This window comes from Scatophagus argus, chromosome 24 (assembly GCF_020382885.2).
Source record: "Scatophagus argus isolate fScaArg1 chromosome 24, fScaArg1.pri, whole genome shotgun sequence".
In the NCBI taxonomy this organism is placed as follows: domain Eukaryota; kingdom Metazoa; phylum Chordata; class Actinopteri; family Scatophagidae; genus Scatophagus; species Scatophagus argus.
Window position 1 is genome coordinate 4,950,998 of NC_058516.1, and position 18,138 is coordinate 4,969,135.

At 40.8% G+C, this 18,138-nt stretch overlaps 1 protein-coding gene across 8 annotated transcripts in view; it reads left to right on the forward strand.

Annotated features, from left to right (window-relative positions):
• The window catches only part of LOC124055585 (neural cell adhesion molecule 2-like), a 240,336-nt gene that overhangs the window by 171,352 nt on the left and 50,846 nt on the right, over positions 1 to 18,138 (forward strand). For all 8 annotated transcript variants that reach the window (XM_046382510.1, XM_046382509.1, XM_046382507.1 and 5 more), the window contains exons 4-6: positions 227 to 370; positions 2,599 to 2,736; positions 12,618 to 12,735. In XM_046382510.1, the coding sequence (XP_046238466.1) occupies positions 227 to 370; positions 2,599 to 2,736; positions 12,618 to 12,735 (400 nt within the window). The remainder of the gene's footprint in view (positions 1 to 226; positions 371 to 2,598; positions 2,737 to 12,617; positions 12,736 to 18,138) is intronic.

Sequence of the window (18,138 nt, forward strand, 5' to 3'; positions counted from 1 at the left end):
ATACAACTTGCGGGAGGCCAGACAGACAGAAAATTGCAAGGAAATTTATTTTAAAGCAACTTTTCCCCTCACCCTAAATTCTGTCTGAAAACAGGCGTAGTTAACCAGGCCATAAAAGCAGCAGGTTTTATTTCCCTTTTGATGTTCAGACCTGCAACAAATTGTCTGCTCTGATTACCGGCAGGGAAAAAAATGCTGTTTTTCTCCATCTTGTTTGATCTCTCAGAGAGGCTGACGTTTCGGGATGTTCAGTCACCGCAGGAGTTCCGCCATGGCGAGACGGCGGAGGTGGTGTGTGATGTCATCAGTTCGCCGGTGCCCGTGGTGGTGTGGTACTACCAGGACAAAGAGATCACCGAGGAGCACCACAGTAAGATTTCATACCCTTACCTTATTTAGCCCCCTCTTTTTTGGGATTTGAATGGGGGAGGGATACTCCTGAGAATAATTTGCATAGTCAAACATAGCTGAGCCTGATGAAGGCAAAATATGATTACTGCAAACACCATTTGGTCCACATGAAATATATAAAGTACTTAGGGCAAACTGAGACTTGATGAAATACTTTTTGCAAAAACAAAAGCTATTAGCGGTTGAGTTAAAAGGCCATGTGGCTCTGGATTGGTTTCAAAAACTGATGAGCAGCTGGTTAATTCTCACCATCCTACCGATCATTTCATCGCCGACTGACAGACGGCTGAAATACAGCAGCGCGTCAACAAAGGCAGCGTAGAAGAAGACCGAATCTGAACACACCTGGGAAAGTAAAGTGTTTCTCTGTATTATGCTTTCTAGTATTTTGTACTTTCTATTTGTAAAATGCGTGGTTGTGTTCTAATTGGCTTTCTTTTGAAGGCCCTTAAAATATATTTTTATCATATTCACCTTAGTTTGAACAATGACGTCTATTATAAACACAACGTGGTCTGAACAGTTTTGCTTGTTTCACATTAGAGGCTTCTGTGTTTGCGTTTTTGTCCTTGCTTTTCTCACTCGTTTGAGGTGCTCAGTTGGGAAATGATCTCACGTTCTTCTGAGCACAAAAACAGATTTAGGAACGTAAGCAGACCCACGCTATCCTCATGAAGCAGATTAGTTTCTGAGTGTTTTAAATCTTAATGAAAAAGTCCTGAGATTGTTTTTCGTTTTTTGAGGGTTGTTTATTCAGTCATAAATATTTAATGATATCAAAAAATAGATTAAGACTGAGAAACAAAAGGGGCTCCAGGGGCTTTAAAGAGTGACTCGTGTAATATAATTAGCAGGGTAAGTATAAAGTATTGGCTAAGGTAACTTCACACAACGCTGCTCAGCATTATCAGACTGTGTAACTGATCTTGATTACACCATAAGGAGATTATGATGGTAACAAAAGTTGCAAGTAAGCAGCAATCTCAAAAGGATTACATCTGAATGTAAACCTGCCAAATACAGCTCAATATTGAGACAGAAAAATGTTCATGAGTCCCTATGTGCCCAATTCTCTTTCTCACTGAAAAGACACACTAATGTGCCAAAAATACTGTTCTCGAGGAAATGCTATTTCCTTCTTTTGTGTGGATTCACAATGAGACAAGGATATCAAATTCTATGAATAGAAACCCCATCAGGCCTGGAGGAGGCATATAACTTGGACAGAAACCATGTTAACAAGCAGCTGAGAGAATGGATTATGGAGCATTTGGATGGTGACATTGGAAGATGAAGTGCAAACCAGCACCCTGCATCTTCGGCAGAGTTGTTTCCATCAGATGGGTGTATATCAAACTGCCACAATAACTTACGATCACGTTGTCAATCATAGTCTGTCCTCTCTGAGCTAAAGCCGTCATTTCTAAAGCTCTTCCCTGTAATCCCGAACATCTCAGCGCTTTAATGGTTTTAACAGTCAGGAGGGTGGTCTGTTTAAATGTGCTAATGAAAGACACACAGAGGCAGAGACGCACCGCACTCAGAGGACAGATTCACTTCCAGGAATATTATTTTCTGATAGAAAGCAGGTGCAGTCGGAACCAGTAGACTCTGATTCATTATTTCCTCCCCTCCTCCCTTATTTACAACTCTCTACACCACCTCCCCATCCTCCATCCAAACGAAATGCATGCTTGAACACTGATTAGAAAGACTGACCCCTTGAATCTGTCTCGTTTTTTAACTGAAATTCAAATCTTCAGTGCCACGATTGGGATGAAACATGGAGAAGAAGTTTTTTTTTTTTTTTTAATCATTTCACTCTAATTACAATGCACGGTTATAAATATCTTTGCTTGAGAGAAATGAGATAGTGGCCTCATCACTCCTGGCCAATCTCATAGTGGCCACAATGAGAGAGAGAGAGTGGGAGACTATTTGGAACTGTAATTGCGTGAGTGTTTATCTGTGCAGACTTTATCAGGTAAATGGGCTGAAGAGAAGATTGACAGTCTTGCTGGTGAAGAGTGGAGATGGCAATTTTCTTCTGCTGTTTTCCTAACTTCCTTATCTCGCCTCTCTCTCTATCATACACTGTTGTTCTTTTGTCGTTTCCTCTTCCCGCTCTCTTTCGTTCTGTCTTCGCCTGGCTTCCTGTCCACCCTCCTCTTCGCCTGTGCTGTGAAGGCAGGTTCCAGGTGCTGGCAAACAACAACCTGCAGATCCATCAGGTGACCAAGGCTGACGAGGGTGTGTACCGCTGCGAGGCCAGCGTCGAGGCCCGTGGCGAGATCGATTTTGTGGACATCGCAGTGGTTGTCAACGGTGAGTTGCATTTTGAGTCGTTTCTTCAAGATTTGAAAGCAGACAATGCAATGCTTGAGAGGAAGACAATCTGTACACTTCAGGTTTGTATTGTAGAGGCTTTATGTTAAAGTCTCCAAGGCTTTCCTAAGCACTACAATGACCCTGAAAATGACCCTGAAAATTGGAGATGTTATGGCAAACTGATCCTGATGATGAAATTTTATTTCTCCTTCAAAAATCCCATTAATATCTGTTAACGAATGGCCACCAAAAGCTGTTTTTTTCACACAGAAAAACTTGATTTTACCTCCTAAGTTATAGTCCCAGTAGCTGCAGTTATTTTCTTGTCTCATCATTTCCTTTTGGTAAGGATTTTAGAAGATTTTGCTGGACAAAGATGACATAAAATCTTAAGCTTGAGTATGTTTGTGGCACACAGGTCTCTCAGCCTATTACATTCATCCATGGTGTTTCCGGTATGTTCAGTATGTCTCACCCTGGCTTTACCCTTTTCTCTAAATTGACAAAGCAAGTGCTACTCCCAGATTCTGATTTTGATATTCCATGGGTGATGTTACATCCTTGTTTCTCTACAGTCTCCAGTACATGCATTGTTGAGATCTTGTTCTGGTCAGGGCTGAAGATGCATAGGAGGCTAGTTAGAAGGGTAGATTTCGTTGTGAAGCGTAATCCTCTTAGAGTGACAGAACCCAGTAAACAATCTTGTTGCCAAGTCACAATCAGCATACATCTCATTTAATACAAACCTCCAAACCTAACTCTCCTCTGTGGGGCTTCAAGCAGTGCACAAAGATTCCCAGCACTTTTCACACAGTGTCAACAGATTAGCATGCATCAGGCGTCGAGTTTATTCTGCTTTCACACGTTTTGTTGTTGTTGTTGAACATTGCTCATTATTTTCTTTCTGGAGCCTCCAAGTATGCAGGTGGTGAGGGTTAAAGGTACAATAACTGGGCAAGGATAGTGTGCACAGTAGCAGCTTTGCCTCCTTGCAGAAGAAAACAATTGGTATGATACTGATATTGCATTGTATTAATTAGCAGCAATTTGTCTTTTGGTGGGAACTTGGTGCTTTCTTCCAACAGCTGACTATTGTTAGCAAATATGTAGACGGGTACATCAAAATAGCCTCACGATTCCAGATGTGGTCAATTATCTCTGTTGAGCCTGCTAGTAGACTGCTCTAACACCACCTTGAGCCATATCAGAGTTTGTTTAGAGTGTTTTGATCATCTGCAGAGGCAAGTACAGTATTCTGAAGCATCATCCACCAGCAGATACTCAGCCAGAAATTCAGGCTGAACTTACAGACCTTCAGCTCTAATATCAGAACAGAGTTGTCAGCTCTGGCATATTCAGCTCCACTGGCTCAGAAACGTTCATCATTGGCTCAGTTACAGCAGGTCTGCTCTTTATGCTACCATTAGCACTTTTTTTTTTTTTTCTTAAGTGTGATTGAAAATTTCAATTAGCGACGGCTTTGGGCTCTGTGGCCCAAAAATCGAAGGATGTCATTTTAATTTTCTCATTTGTCCTCATTTACAGTGAGTCACCTGAGACTGCTGAAGTGATTGAAATGTGATTTCACCTAGGCCACGAGCATCCCGTAACGCTTGAACAGCTGCAATATTGTCTCTGCCTATGTAATTCTTTCTCACATAATGTAATAGCAGAGCGACCCTCTGCCCAAAAACTGTGAATTGCATTCAATTTAGCACACCACTTACCTCACTTCTGAGGAAGATCCAATAAGTCTGCTCAATGAGGCACGACCTATTATTGCAGCGACACGACACTTGCCATGTGGTGCTGGGACAGGACAGGCTGCAGAGCGCTTTGCTGATCATCCAGAGGAGAGCGCACTCTCTGAGGGAGCCACACCCTGAGGGAGTCACTTTAAAGGGAGCTTTACTTTGCCTCAAGGAGACTCATTCTGTTGACTCTAACGTTTAGACGTACCCTACGCTGAGCCTGATGAAGGCAAAATATGATTACTGCAAACACCATTTGGTCCACATGAAATATATAAAGTACTTAGGGCAAACTGAGACTTGATGAAACTAATGAGTTTGTCCAGTATGGCACCACAAGGCAAAGGGACATCTGTTACAACAGTGCAGTGCAACAGTAGATGCACTTTCAGAACACTTAAAGAATTTCACTTAACGCCGCTGTACTTAATATTTTTATATAAAGACTGATTTAAATAATATGTGTAGTGTGAGAGGGATCACTCACAGTGATGAACCCACAGTATTATTTCTTAACTGCATAAACCCTGTATGGATATGATATGACTTCTGTAGAAAAGCAACCCAAGTGTACTGTTGCTACAACATGTTTGCCTTTTAGGTACACTGATAAAAAAAGCAGGGTCTGGTTTGGACATAATAAATTACACGGTATCATATCAGTGCATACGCTCGCGTGCTGACAGATGTTAGAGACATTTCTGGTTCTGGCATCAGAACAGCCCCAGTTTTAGCATCTTTCAGCTCATTGTTTTGCTTTCTGTAGCCGCATCTTTAATGTTTTGGTTCAGTATCATAACTCTCATGTTAAAAACTAGCAAGTAAACACAGTGAAGCATTAAGTATGAAGCCATGAAGCCACTAAGTCATTCAGGAGTGAGAATTGGACTTAAATTTGTTTAGTGAATGCTAATGTTATTAACGCAAATGTTCTACACAAATTTATATTATTGCAAGTTGACTTTCTCTTTCTTTTTAGTACTTTTTTCACCTTCCTAAATTTGCTGTCCTACAATATCAAAGAAGCATTTGCTCCAAGGTCAGCAGTCATCCTGTGCTGAGAGACTTTTAGGTGAACTTCTAGCATAAAAGGGAGCTGGTTTGATGGATAGAAAGGACATTTAATTAAATGCCACTGGCTGTCATGGGGCAGCCAAATTTGAGCTGTCCACTTCTGTCAGTAGAAAGTAAATTTTTTTTCCAGCCTCTTGTCTTTTCTGCTCAGTATTGTCAGTAAGTGAAGTCTAAGTTGTGAGTGAATAATGTGACGGATGTGCAAACTGGACCGTCCTCCCACCAGAGTAGATCTCGACCGAATGAATCTCTCATCCTGGTATTTGTTGTTGAACATCGACAGAAGTTGTTTTCAGTGCACCAAGGACTGTGGAGTTTGGGAAAGCCATGTTGCACCTATGCTGTAGTCTATAAGCTCGGCCATTTTCACAGGGAAGCCCATGCGAAACATTTCCATTTCCTGCTCTGAAGCGAGAGCTGTAAATCTCTTCTTACTTTGAGAATTCGTGAGGATTATTCCCCCTTCTATGGGTTGCAATTGTGAGGGCATGGTGGTGCAAGAACAGACATCTTGGCTGTGGATTTCTAAAGGAACAGGAAGCCACCAGGATTGCCAGAGAATATACAGTATCAGCAACGTCCTGGTCTGGTCGAACAACACAGAGGCCCTGAACACAAGCATATAGAGATAGAGTAGATTGCTAGGAGGCTCAGACATGTCAGTAAGTGCAACAGACTGTGCTACATGTTTTATCAATCAGCTGTGGACAATGAACTGCTCTGTCTTGGGGTGCCTGGGGATATGGCATTGAGGTAAGATAAACAAGCTGATTAAAAACAAAACAAAAAACAGTCAGAAACTCGACCTTTTTCTTTCTGAAGACAACCTGGAGGAAGAATAAAGGCAGAGGACTGAACAGAAGCAGCTGCAGGGCATCTTTAGGCTCTACCTCATCTCCTGAGGTCCAGTATTCGACACTTAAAGCTCTCTTTTGTGCCAAAGTGAGGACGGACATTGATTTTCGTCCACATTGAAGCAGCCAACAGAGGGGGAGATGAATCTGGACTGCTTTTTAGACTGCATGCTGCCGTTCTTTCTTTTTTTTTTTCTTTGCTGCGTGTGATCACTCAGGTTTGTCTTAGAACATATTGCAGTAGCCATACAATTGAGCTTGAGGAGCCCTGGTGTACTAATCCCCCTTCAGATGTGCGTCTCGCTGTAAGCATGTAAATATATTGGAAATTTTACGTGCCTCTCATCTTAATAAGTGCTCAAGTCACGTTACCATAGAAGTCAGGACTGTAACCTGGTGGGCGTTAGGTGCCACCACAGCAACATACAGGCTTCAGTATCATGTTGATAAATAGTCAATAGACTGAAATTTATCTGCTTTACGAAACTGTTACTAATCACTGTTGAAAACGTGCATTTGCTTTATGAGGTGGCAATGCTAAACGATTTGGTGAGATTCATGGAAAGATTTCTAATCCAAATTAATGAATAAGAAATATGAATCTCCTGCAGAATAAATAAGTTAAATAATCACTCTACTTATGTAACAGACACCTACATCTGAAGCCCAGACGGCCCTTAATCGAAGAGATAAATTAAATCTCTGAACCATCAGTGCACATATCCAACTTTACTTTAAGAAGTCAATTAGAAGAAGAGTCTTGTTGGCTGACTCTGTCAAGTGAAAGGAAAACAGTCAGGAAAGTTTTAAGCTTTTGCCTACATGAGAGGACTCATACTTTTCATTGATGGAGCCTCTCACAGAAAACAGAAAACATTTAACTTCTCACAATGGCTTTGATGATTCCATTACTTTCATCTATCCATAAAAGTGAAAGATTGCCTCTTGAATCAATACATTTTTGTTCAAACGGCAGCAGATTTTTCGTTTGTATTTCTGAATTACTGGTTACTGCACAGCTGCCAGCTGTGTCTTTGTGGTTAACCTTTATTATAAATCACAAACAAACTTGATCACCATCTCTGAGCTTGGTGTTATGCAAAGTTATATCCAGCTTGTAGCAATGAAATAACATCATGTGTGTCATGTGCTTCTTTTGAAAAAGTGTCACTTCTGACTACCAATGCAATGTGTTAGCAGACATTTACTGAACCAGTCGTGCTGAAAAACATTTTGTCCGAAAGCTGGGCTGAAATAGCTTACTGTATCCTCTCCCCCATGTGAAGTCATAAATATTCATTGGTCAGTTGATGAAAGAGTGATGTGTTGCCCATAAGCATGCAGCGAATGATGCGCCGCTGACCCGCTGCAGCTCCCGCTCTCCAATGTATCATCAAAGTGGACTGTAGATGAGGATGATGGCCAATCGAGGAAGAGGGGCCATCCACCGAATGGCCAATCAACCTGAGGGCAAAACAGCCCAGTGTGTGAAAGGGTGCAGAACATTTCAGGGGTTCTTCTCCAAAGTTATCGTCGACGAGTTGTGGAAGACTTTTGTGTACATGAACACATTGGAGAGGAATGAGCTTGAGAACAAGGATTTGGAAATTGATGGGAATTTAAATTGTATTGTTTCTATGATTAGGTAATTTACAGGTGTAGTTAACTCTCTGTGTGCTGTCCCTAAGCTTTCAAATTCAGAGTAGTCTGAGTTCCCCACTCTTTGTCCCTGTGGCACTGGTAGTTCAGTTTATCATGGATGTCTTTGTCCTTCCTGTCATGACATGCAGTAATTTTTCATTCCTGAAGTCTGAGGGGAATCCGTTGAAATGAGACATACTTCTGGTAGATAAATACATTTTTCATCCCTTGTGTAGTATCTACATCAGATAGAGTCATACATGTCTGGCAAGCACACATTCACCCACCTGGCTTGCTTTCCAGCTAGCTAGCTTAAAGGAATAGTTCAACATTTTTGGAAACATGTTGTTTTGTTTGTTTTTTTTTTTTGTCTAACTTTCTGAGCATATTAATTAATCAAACAAGGGTTAAGCACCCTATAGGTGGAGTTTTATGCTAAGCTAAGCTAACTGACTGCAGGCTTCACCTACATGTTTACCATACAGGCATGAGAGTGGTATTGATCTTCTCATGTAACTCATGTAAGAATAATAAATAAGCTTATTCCCCAGAATGTTGAGCTGCTGCTGAAATGCAAATCAGTTTGGACTGATGATTAAAGAGGCTAAGATTATCACTCATATCTCGCCTGCGTCTGCCAACTATTCCATTTTGCTTCCATCAATAGAACCTAATGTTTTCCCTTTATTACCATCAAACATATCTCTTCGCTCTATTTTAATGACCTGCAAGCCACAGTAGTCACACTTTGTTTCTATGGCAACTGATGGTGCTGCAAAATGGAAACTTCCTGAATTCCCATGTATCCCTCCTTGACTCATCCACCTAATTGTCGGTTCACTCACTCCCACACTAGACCCACAATTTCCCCTTTTCAGCTGCCAGTGGAAACTACTGGATGCGCCTTTCAAGATTTCCTAAATTATTTTTGCGCTGACATCAATCATAACCCCTGGATGCTCAAGAGAAGAATGTAAATACAGTCTCCTCTGTGACGTTACATTTCCAATTATAAATCAGGACTGGTTTGATTCTAGCTTGTGTGCTGATCTAGAAGGCAAAACAAATCCCTAATAAGCACTCCAGCAAAGGTCTTGTCTCAAAACATTCACTTGCTGAATTTCTAGTAGGTGTAATACGGTGTTGACATTTACCAGGAACACTTCACGACTTCTAAATGTGGGTGATCCTCACTTCATTGAAGCCCATTAGCACCCAACAGACAGCAAGTCCTCCAGCTGCACACGCGTGCATTTGAATCAGTCTGGGCGAGTTTGTATCTCACTCGGACACTCGTGCTCGTGGGGGATGTCTGTAAACCTCACATTGTCTCCACAGAGCCTGTGAAGTTTCAAGTATATGACTAATACATGCAGAATTCATGAAGCTTGCCAGATTCTTTTTGGACGTTCAAACCCTGTTGATGATTCGCTCTTTTGAAGTCTTTCTAGTGTCTCATTAACCGAGCTGCTTCAGTGAGGCTCACTGGTGTGGGAGTGGATTGCATAGGAAGAGAGCGACGCTGGAGAATGGTGATCTATTGGCGTGGAAATCAATGGTTATCATGTTAGGCAGATGCTCGCTCCTCTCACTCGCCGAGTCAGGATTATTGGAAAGGACTCATAGTGTTTGATTATTGCTTTGGCCATTTTTATCTCCGAAAAGCTTTCTGCACCTTGTTGTGTCTCTCTGTATATCCTATTGTGTGCTGGTTTTGCTCACAAAAAAACGGAAATATTCATTCTTTTTCTTCAGCACACAGCAGTAACTAAATGATAAATAGACAACACTCGATGGTAGATAGATCAGACACTGTGAAATTTAGATGTACCCTTAACATTTTTTTTTTACTTGCACAGTAATACACACTGGTGTTGTTAGCGTAATTGATCTTTTAAGAAAGATTCAGTACACCGCAGTTGTTTGGTTCATTAGGTATCTGCGATGATGCTTTGTTTTGATTAGTATTCCCCATTCATTATCCCAAGTATGTCATTTTTTTCCTCCAGCAGCTTCGCAAGTGTGTTTCATCAAGACTGAATTTTAATGAGTTTAACACTTAATTTTCATCTTTTACTGAGCTGTTTTTAGGTCTGTGTGGAATAAGTGTCCTCCAGGTGACATCACTTGGAGGACAAATTCAATTCATTAACTCTCAATAACTCCCACACCAAATAAGGTGTGTTTACAGTTTTGGAATATAAAACAATTCAGTTTTTGTTTGCCCATGAAATGATGCTTTTAACAGCTTTTGGACCATTTTTTTCCCTTTGATCAGAGGAAAACAAATGGTTTTGAAATAATATCACTACGCAGCTGCCGGTTGCACTAACACATATTTAACTCAAGTGCAAACATCTGTTAAGTCGGTTTTCATTTGCAGGATGAGAATAGCCAGTTTTTCACGAAACTCAGGAGATTTCTTGTGTGGGTGGTTTTGTCTAACACGTCTTGGTAACACACAGACTCTGGTGGAGTTAACTGTATAGGACATAAAATAACGAACACACAAGGAATCTGTTATAGGAATCTTTGTTGTCCATTTCTATATCCATCGAGGAGTGTAGACATCTTTTACACTTGGTGTTGATGTGTAATCTGTAAACACCTTTGCATTCATACCCTAAAGCTATCTCTTTATCGTGACTCTGTTCCATAGTGTAATTTTAAATTCAACAGGTGGACTACTTGATGCTGGTCTGTGGACCTTAATTACTTTTCCTTTGTTAAGGAGGGAGACTGTAGCTTTTTTTCAGGACTTGACTGACCCAGAAGGAAGGATTAGAGGACCTCTCAGCGTGTGAGGCCAATCATCAGAGGTTACATTTACACCTGGTTGAGATCTCCACCTTTGCATGTGGTGTGGTCTATTTCATAGAATTTTGCATTTGCACCTTTTTTTCCTCATCCAGAGTAGGATGTCCAGGTGTGGTATTTTTTTCTGGTGCTCTGGTACATGCATCTTCTGTCGATGAGAGGATAGAGAGTTAAATGGAATAAATCTAATAGAGAGTTTCACAGCTGAGAGATGAAAAGAAATGAGGGTGACAGAGATGTGGAATGACCCCAGCTACACTTGTTCTTTCATGGTTCTTTCCTTGTAACTCATTGCCACAGTATTGTCCTGATGTAGACAATGCTGCAGATCTGTTGAGGATTTTTGAATAACTGTAATGAAAATACTTTAGATTATACTAGTAGATTTTATCTACTAACAATAGCAATACCACACAACTAAAACAATTATTACATTTCAATCTGTGTCAATATAGTGAAATTCCATATACCTTGTTATGTGTAATTTTACTATGTTTTCAACTCAACATTACTAATGTAGCTTCACATGAACATTGGGACCAGTTGCTGCTGCTGGTTCGTGTTTTCAGGTTCTGCAGGAGCTGGACGGAGCCACAGCAGAGCTGCTAGAGTGCGAATAGAAATGAGCACAAGTCTTCCAAATGGACTTAGAAGCATGATAAACATGCTGGTGCTATAAAGCTGTCATTCCCTTGTCAGTGCAAAAGCCAAATGGAGAAAAGACTGGGTCTGCTCTCTTTTTACCGAATGACAAGATGACAGCCCTCAGCTGATTGGATGGCAGGGACTCCTGACAGCGCTCAACATATACTCCTGATAAAGTCATCAAGACCTCTGCTGTTTATCAAAACTGCTGTTTGGACAGCAGCAAGACATCCTGTGTTTATGTGTATGTGTTCTGTGTACATGTTTAGACCAATTTACCAGCACATTTAAGCACTATTGACTGTTTGATATGTGAAAGAATGCAGGAATAAAAGATTTGTGTTCAGTAGTATTACTTGTATTTTGCACCAGAGAATTTAGATGTTTCTTCTGTTTTCACAAGCATATAAGTAAACTGGGGCAGCAAGATTGTCCTAATTCAACATGAAAGCTGTGATTATCAAGAGCATGAAATTGTGTAAGTTTTTAATCTTTACTGTGCTGTACTGTACCTGAGAGAGCACAGGCTTTTTCAGTTTGCACATGCGTACAACCTTAAAATCACAGTGATGAAGCCTTTCAGATTTTGATTTTTTGTTCACAAATTGTCCCAACAAGACCAACCATGACAGGAGCTCAAACGCCTGACAGGGAATGAGTAGTTAATTCACAAAAGAAAAGCACCGTTTTTCATAGGCGGTGCAGTTGTTTTGATGTTGAAACACATTTTCTGTCTTGCTGTTGTACGTGTGGATTTAGTTCACTGTTTCTGAATCAGACAATGGCATTGTGGTTTCACGTTGTTGTGTTCAGCTCCTTTGTGTTTTTACCAAAGCTGGGTCAACATGTTAGTTGAAATCCCTGTGGGATTACCAACTGAAGGAGCATTTTCAGCGAGTGCTTACAGGCCACTCACAAGGCCAATTTAATCCGTTTGAAACTGCCTTCATCATCTTTGCGGTGCTTCTCAAAGACTGAAATTTCTTTTAGAACGTAGTCTAAAGAACAGATTTTGTTTTTTAGTGATTCATCATATTAACTCTGTCATGCCAGCACTCTTGTCTGTTATTTACCGCCTCTGTTTATGTGTCTGCAGTCCCGCCGGTGTTGTCAGTGTTCCAGCAGTCCTTCAATGCCACAGCTGACTACCAGGAATCAGTCACCTTTGCTTGCATCACCTCTGGATCTCCTGACCCCGTGGTCACATGGCACAGGTACAGTCTACTTCCTTCATACCGAGCCTCAGTCTCTGACATACAGGAGACAGGAAAGTCAGGCTTTGAGGACTTGTTGGCCATCAAAGATGAAGGACAGCTATAAACATCACCAAATATTACATGTAAAACATAAATCTGCTGTTATGGCCTCTCTTCTGAGGAGGCTTTCCACAAGAGTGTGGGTCCTGGCCGCAGGGATTTGCTCCCTTTTAGCCACAAACGCATGAGTGAAGTGAGTGGCGTTCCAATTTATTCTAAAAGTGTTGGTTCAGCCCCCAGCTTTAGGCAGGACAGCAAAACAAACAAACAAACAAACAACGCATGCTGTGGCATTAAGATTTCCTTCAGTGGAACCTTAATTAATGGCTCCAAACCAAACGCCCTCATACTTTTGGCCATAAAATGTATTAAAACACATTAGGGTACACAACGTTTGTGGCTGATGTTTCATGAGCCTCTTCATTCAAATTTCCCTCTGCAGATTTGACCTTCTTTCAGATAGCAGAACATACAGAACATATGTGCCGCAACCCAACATCATTACAAATGTATTCATCTTCATTTCTGTCCGTGGATTTGTAAATATTTCCTTGCAAACAGCCAACATTTGTATTTTTCTTTGCACATGAAGTAGATATTCTTTCACAGTTCTGACTGAGGAATTTATAGTCCTCCCTCGCACATTGCCCTAAGCAACCACACAATAATATCACAGTTCACACAGCGAAAGTGTGAAAATTTGCACCTGAAGAGCATTTGACACCCCAGGATCCACTCCACAGCTCGACATCCAGTAATTAGCTTGTACCCACTCAGCAGGCAGTCGTGACAAGCTATTTGCATCCAAACATCTATTGATAACGCTTTATTGGCATTCCAGTTCATACTTATTTTCCTACAGTGCACTTCTTTTGTCTTCTGGTTAACTCATCCTAATGGCCCATAGCAATGTTGTAGTATGTTTTAGCCCATTTAGTACAGATCAGTTTTTCCTCACATTACTGCTGACTGTTTTCTAAAGCATGCTGTAGTGTTTTCGATTTTTGAATGTGCACTTCCTTGCTTCTAGGCAGCTATTAATTTCACTACAGTGCAAATATCAGCTTGCATGGACTTGAAACTTTCTTGAACTAATCTGTCACTGTAAAGACCAAGATAGTAAAGACTGTGGCTTTTTTTAAAAAATTACATTATCATTGCATGCTATTAAAAGGAGGTGAGGAGTGATGATCTTAACTATGATGTATTCCTACCTCAGGCAGGTTTCTGTAAGTTGTTTTTCATGCTGCACTGACATGAATGGAAATCAATGGCCGCCCTGAAGGAACTACAGGAAAACACATTCAAAAATCTAAGTGTGCTTTGGAAAATTGGTTGTAAGTAAGTCTGACTTGTAGTGACATGCAGAATATGCCAGTATTTTTCCCAAAATATCAGTATTGCTAACTTTCTTCTGCAGAACAGGTCAGAGGGTTTTTTCCGACAGCTCCAACATAAAGAGGAAGGAGAGCTGGTATAATAACACCGAATATAACACGAAGTCGCAGATTAATGTTTGCGCTGAGAAGTCTTGAACACCCACACTTACCTTTAATTCTTAGTAATTTCAGGCTACTCTTTTCTTTCTTTAACTATCATGTTTTTGAGATTCGGTTATACAACGGGGGGGCTTAATGACTACAGTATGTAATTTCCACTTTCTTTAAATAGTCATATAGAATATATAGAATTGTTGCACAGGTTCATCTGTGCTCAATCTGTTATTGCTTTGTAATTTCTATTCTCTCTAATATATCATTGGCATGCAGGTGTATTTTGTCCTCAGCCGAAATAATGTCAGTCATATATGTACAGATAAGATAACATCAGATTCAGTCTTTATTTTCATTGCACAATCACCTATACAATGAAATTGAAAACGGCAGGATATTCTGAGTGCGTAACAGAGAGAGTATATATAACGTGATGTTGAATAGACTCAATGCTCAAATGTATGTGGAAGCGTCTTCGTTTGAAAGAGAAGATGCTCATGGCACAAAAACGAGTCAAACGCATCACTTTGCAAAGTGCAAACAAGATTTGAAGACACAGCTGGAAACAACCTAAACTTTGCAAGTCTCATTCATCTTCCTCTCCAGCCCCAGCAACATAAATTATGTTTACTCCTGGGTGCGTTACCTTGTCTTTCTGCAACAGAGCAATCCAGGAAAATTAGACTTTAATGACGTAACAGTATGCATAATATGATGCAGAAAATTTCTCGGTGATGGGTGAGAACCGCTGTATCGATTTGTTTTTACTTTCTTGTTGAGACCACCCATGTGACAGCTTTGTTCTTCGACATTTACTGCAATCGCTGTCTCTTTTTTGGCAACATAGTATGAAATTGTTTTCAACAACAAAAGGCAATTGAAGTGAGAAGTCTCTTCATGTAGAGAAAATGATTGCGCTTGCTCGATTATCCACCTATTCAGATTTAGAGAAACAGAGCTTTACGGAAGGATTTCAGGTTTTGTATCAGGGCGGTTGTGGCTCAGGAGGTAGAGCAGTCGTCTGCAGTCCACATGTCAGACATGTCTTTGGGCAGCATCCTCAGCCCCACATTGCTTCTGATGGGTCTTCCATCAGTGAGTATGTGTGTGTGTGTGTTTGGATGGTTATCACTCCTGATGAGCCTCTGCCACCATGTGTATGAATGGGTGCATGGTCTATTGTAGCAGGTGTCAAAGCGTCATTTGAATGAAATGTTTTCACACAGGAAAGGAGTGCAGCAGGATTAATCTGCACAGCTTTTCCACATATGTGGTTTTAGATGCTTGAAGACACAGGGTCTGCTCACAAGATTGTTTGCAAGATTGTGCATCATTTCATTCAGTTGTTACTGGCAAACTAGCTAGCTTCTTTAGTTGAGTGGGATTGAAAGTGGATGACGCAACACGGCTACCAAGGCACGACAGCTTCCTCTGTTTTGGAGCTCTGCGAAAGAGCAGCGCAGTGAGGTGGATGCCTGTTGGTCAGTGCGTGAAATTGTGTGGCAGACCTAATGGCTGTTGATGTATGGCATGATGTGTTGCTTTGGTATACCATTCCACAAAAACTAAAAGGATAGTCTTTGTTCACTGTCATATCCCCTTTCCTTTTAAATACTGGACCACTAAAATGTGAATTAAGAGCAAACCACTGCCTCTCACTTTAGAGGTGACATCCCTTCGACTGCAGATCAACACGGATCTTAAACTCCGCAGTCTCCACTGACAGTCAAACATGTCGGTGTATTCTCTATTCTTTATTTACCGGGTCAATAAGTCCTGCTTGTCAATCCGAGACAACAGAATGAAAATGCGTACGTCACAAGAAAAGGGTCGGCTTCGAAACTACAATCACAACCCAATTTAGTTTTCCTTTTGATGTCATCCCCACTCCCGAGCATCCTCCCGCCTTCCCAGTTGCATTTCCTGTCAGTGCGAGGTTTCGCCTCGTCCTCTGTGCATCTTGGGTAATGGACTGTGTGTCAGCAGTCAGTCTGTATAATGACATTCAGTGCTGCAGCCTGTCCTGCACTGTCCGTTCCAAAGATGAGGCCTCTCTTCATTTCCTCTTTGGCTCGCCAGAGTTATTATTACTTGGCTTTGGTGATTCCTCCGACGACTTTCAATTATCCTCCCTCTCGCTTTACAGTACAGTGAGGCTGGTGCCTGGGCCTCACAACACAGTATTACTGCATCTGTGTGTGTTTGTATCTGAGTTGAGAAATCTGCGCATTTGAAATGCCTGAAATAATAAGATTGTTTTTCATTCTTCATTCACACAGTCAACTATACAGACCATATAGAGAAGTCTCTAAATACATTTAGACTTATGCATTATTCTCAGCTCTTATCATTGTTTTGAATTCAATTTACACAGCAGTCTATGAGGTGCCAGTTTGAGATTGAGGGCATTATCATCCGTATTTTCATACCGATTCTTCATATTTCAGGTTTAACATAGTGTTTGGGGTGGATTAATAATAAATTGCAGCTGATATTGCTATCAAAGCTGTAACCCACTGGCATCAGATCAGCTTCGTATTTTTACTTATTTTTTTTTTCTTATTATTATTCTAAGCCACAATAATTTCATTCTTAAGAAAGTCTCTCAAGCACACTCTCATCCAGCAATGCCGCGCTTCACATTCACACAGCTGAGGAGCTGCCCAGTACAACCACCACTGGTCACTGAAGCCGCTGCAAGTTAAGTGCCTTGCTAAAGGACATACAGATCGTAGTTGTTAAGGGAGAGGAGAACATTACTTATTCATTTTGCCGATCTGGATATTCTCAGTTGACCCAGGGGTTCAAACCACTTATCTCACAGCCACAACACAAGCTTACTCCTCTGACCTCCAGACTATGAACTCTCTGTTTCCACTGGATCACTTTGAGAATATCTCCTCTAACCTCTGTTTCTATCTTAAAAAGAATAATTTGCTTTTGGATAATGAAATATATGTTTCTTTTTTTTCCTGCCTTTAAAGGTGAGACTGGTTCACAGATATTTTTTTTATCTCTGTGCAGTTTAATGTTATGAATGAACTTGGCATGCAGCATTATTATGACGGCTAACATTTTAGGACACAGCATTTGCAGAGCCACATTAGTATTAGTTTTGGGTAATTTCTTTCTTGTTTTAGCTCAGCTTTGTTCTCAGCCTGTCAGCCAGATGCTCCACTGTGTTCACCAGCTCATTACTAAATTTGTTTGCCTGCACTCTGGTGCTCAGCAGGGGTTGTGCAGTGGATTGGTCAGAGCTGTTCGAATGAAAACCCGGCTTCCCGCCCTGACTAAAAACATGGTGGATGTGAGCAGAGATTCAACCACAAAATTAAAGTTGCAGGACATTAAATCAAAGGAATTGGTTGAAAAATAGTAAAGCTGATGGGAACTGTCAAGTACAAAGTTTCAATTGATATCTGACTCTTTTTAAAAGAAAAACATTCATCAGTACAGCCTCTGTAAAATAAATTGTCCATTTTTCATGGGTTTTTTAACCAGCCATGCATCTTTGAAGGAGTTTAAAAATGTGTTTCCCTCCTGTTTTGAGTATCGCACTCATTGAGCTCATTGAGTTTATTTTATTCTTTCTGACTGCATGCAGATAGCATAAAAAAGCACCAATGATTTTGTTTAAATCTGTGTTAAGCATGAGGGTAAAAACTGACGACCTCTTTAACCTTATAGATTACACGGCTGGTTAAGCTGCAGTAAATAAACAAGCGGGGGGGCTGTGAACCTGCTTTACACCATTATGCTTCAGCTATGAAGCTTGAATATAGACATAGATCAGTTTAGCTGTTGCTTTTTTCTGACTAATTTCCCTACAGAGTCCAATAAGGAAAGACATTAAGTCAGCACTGTATTC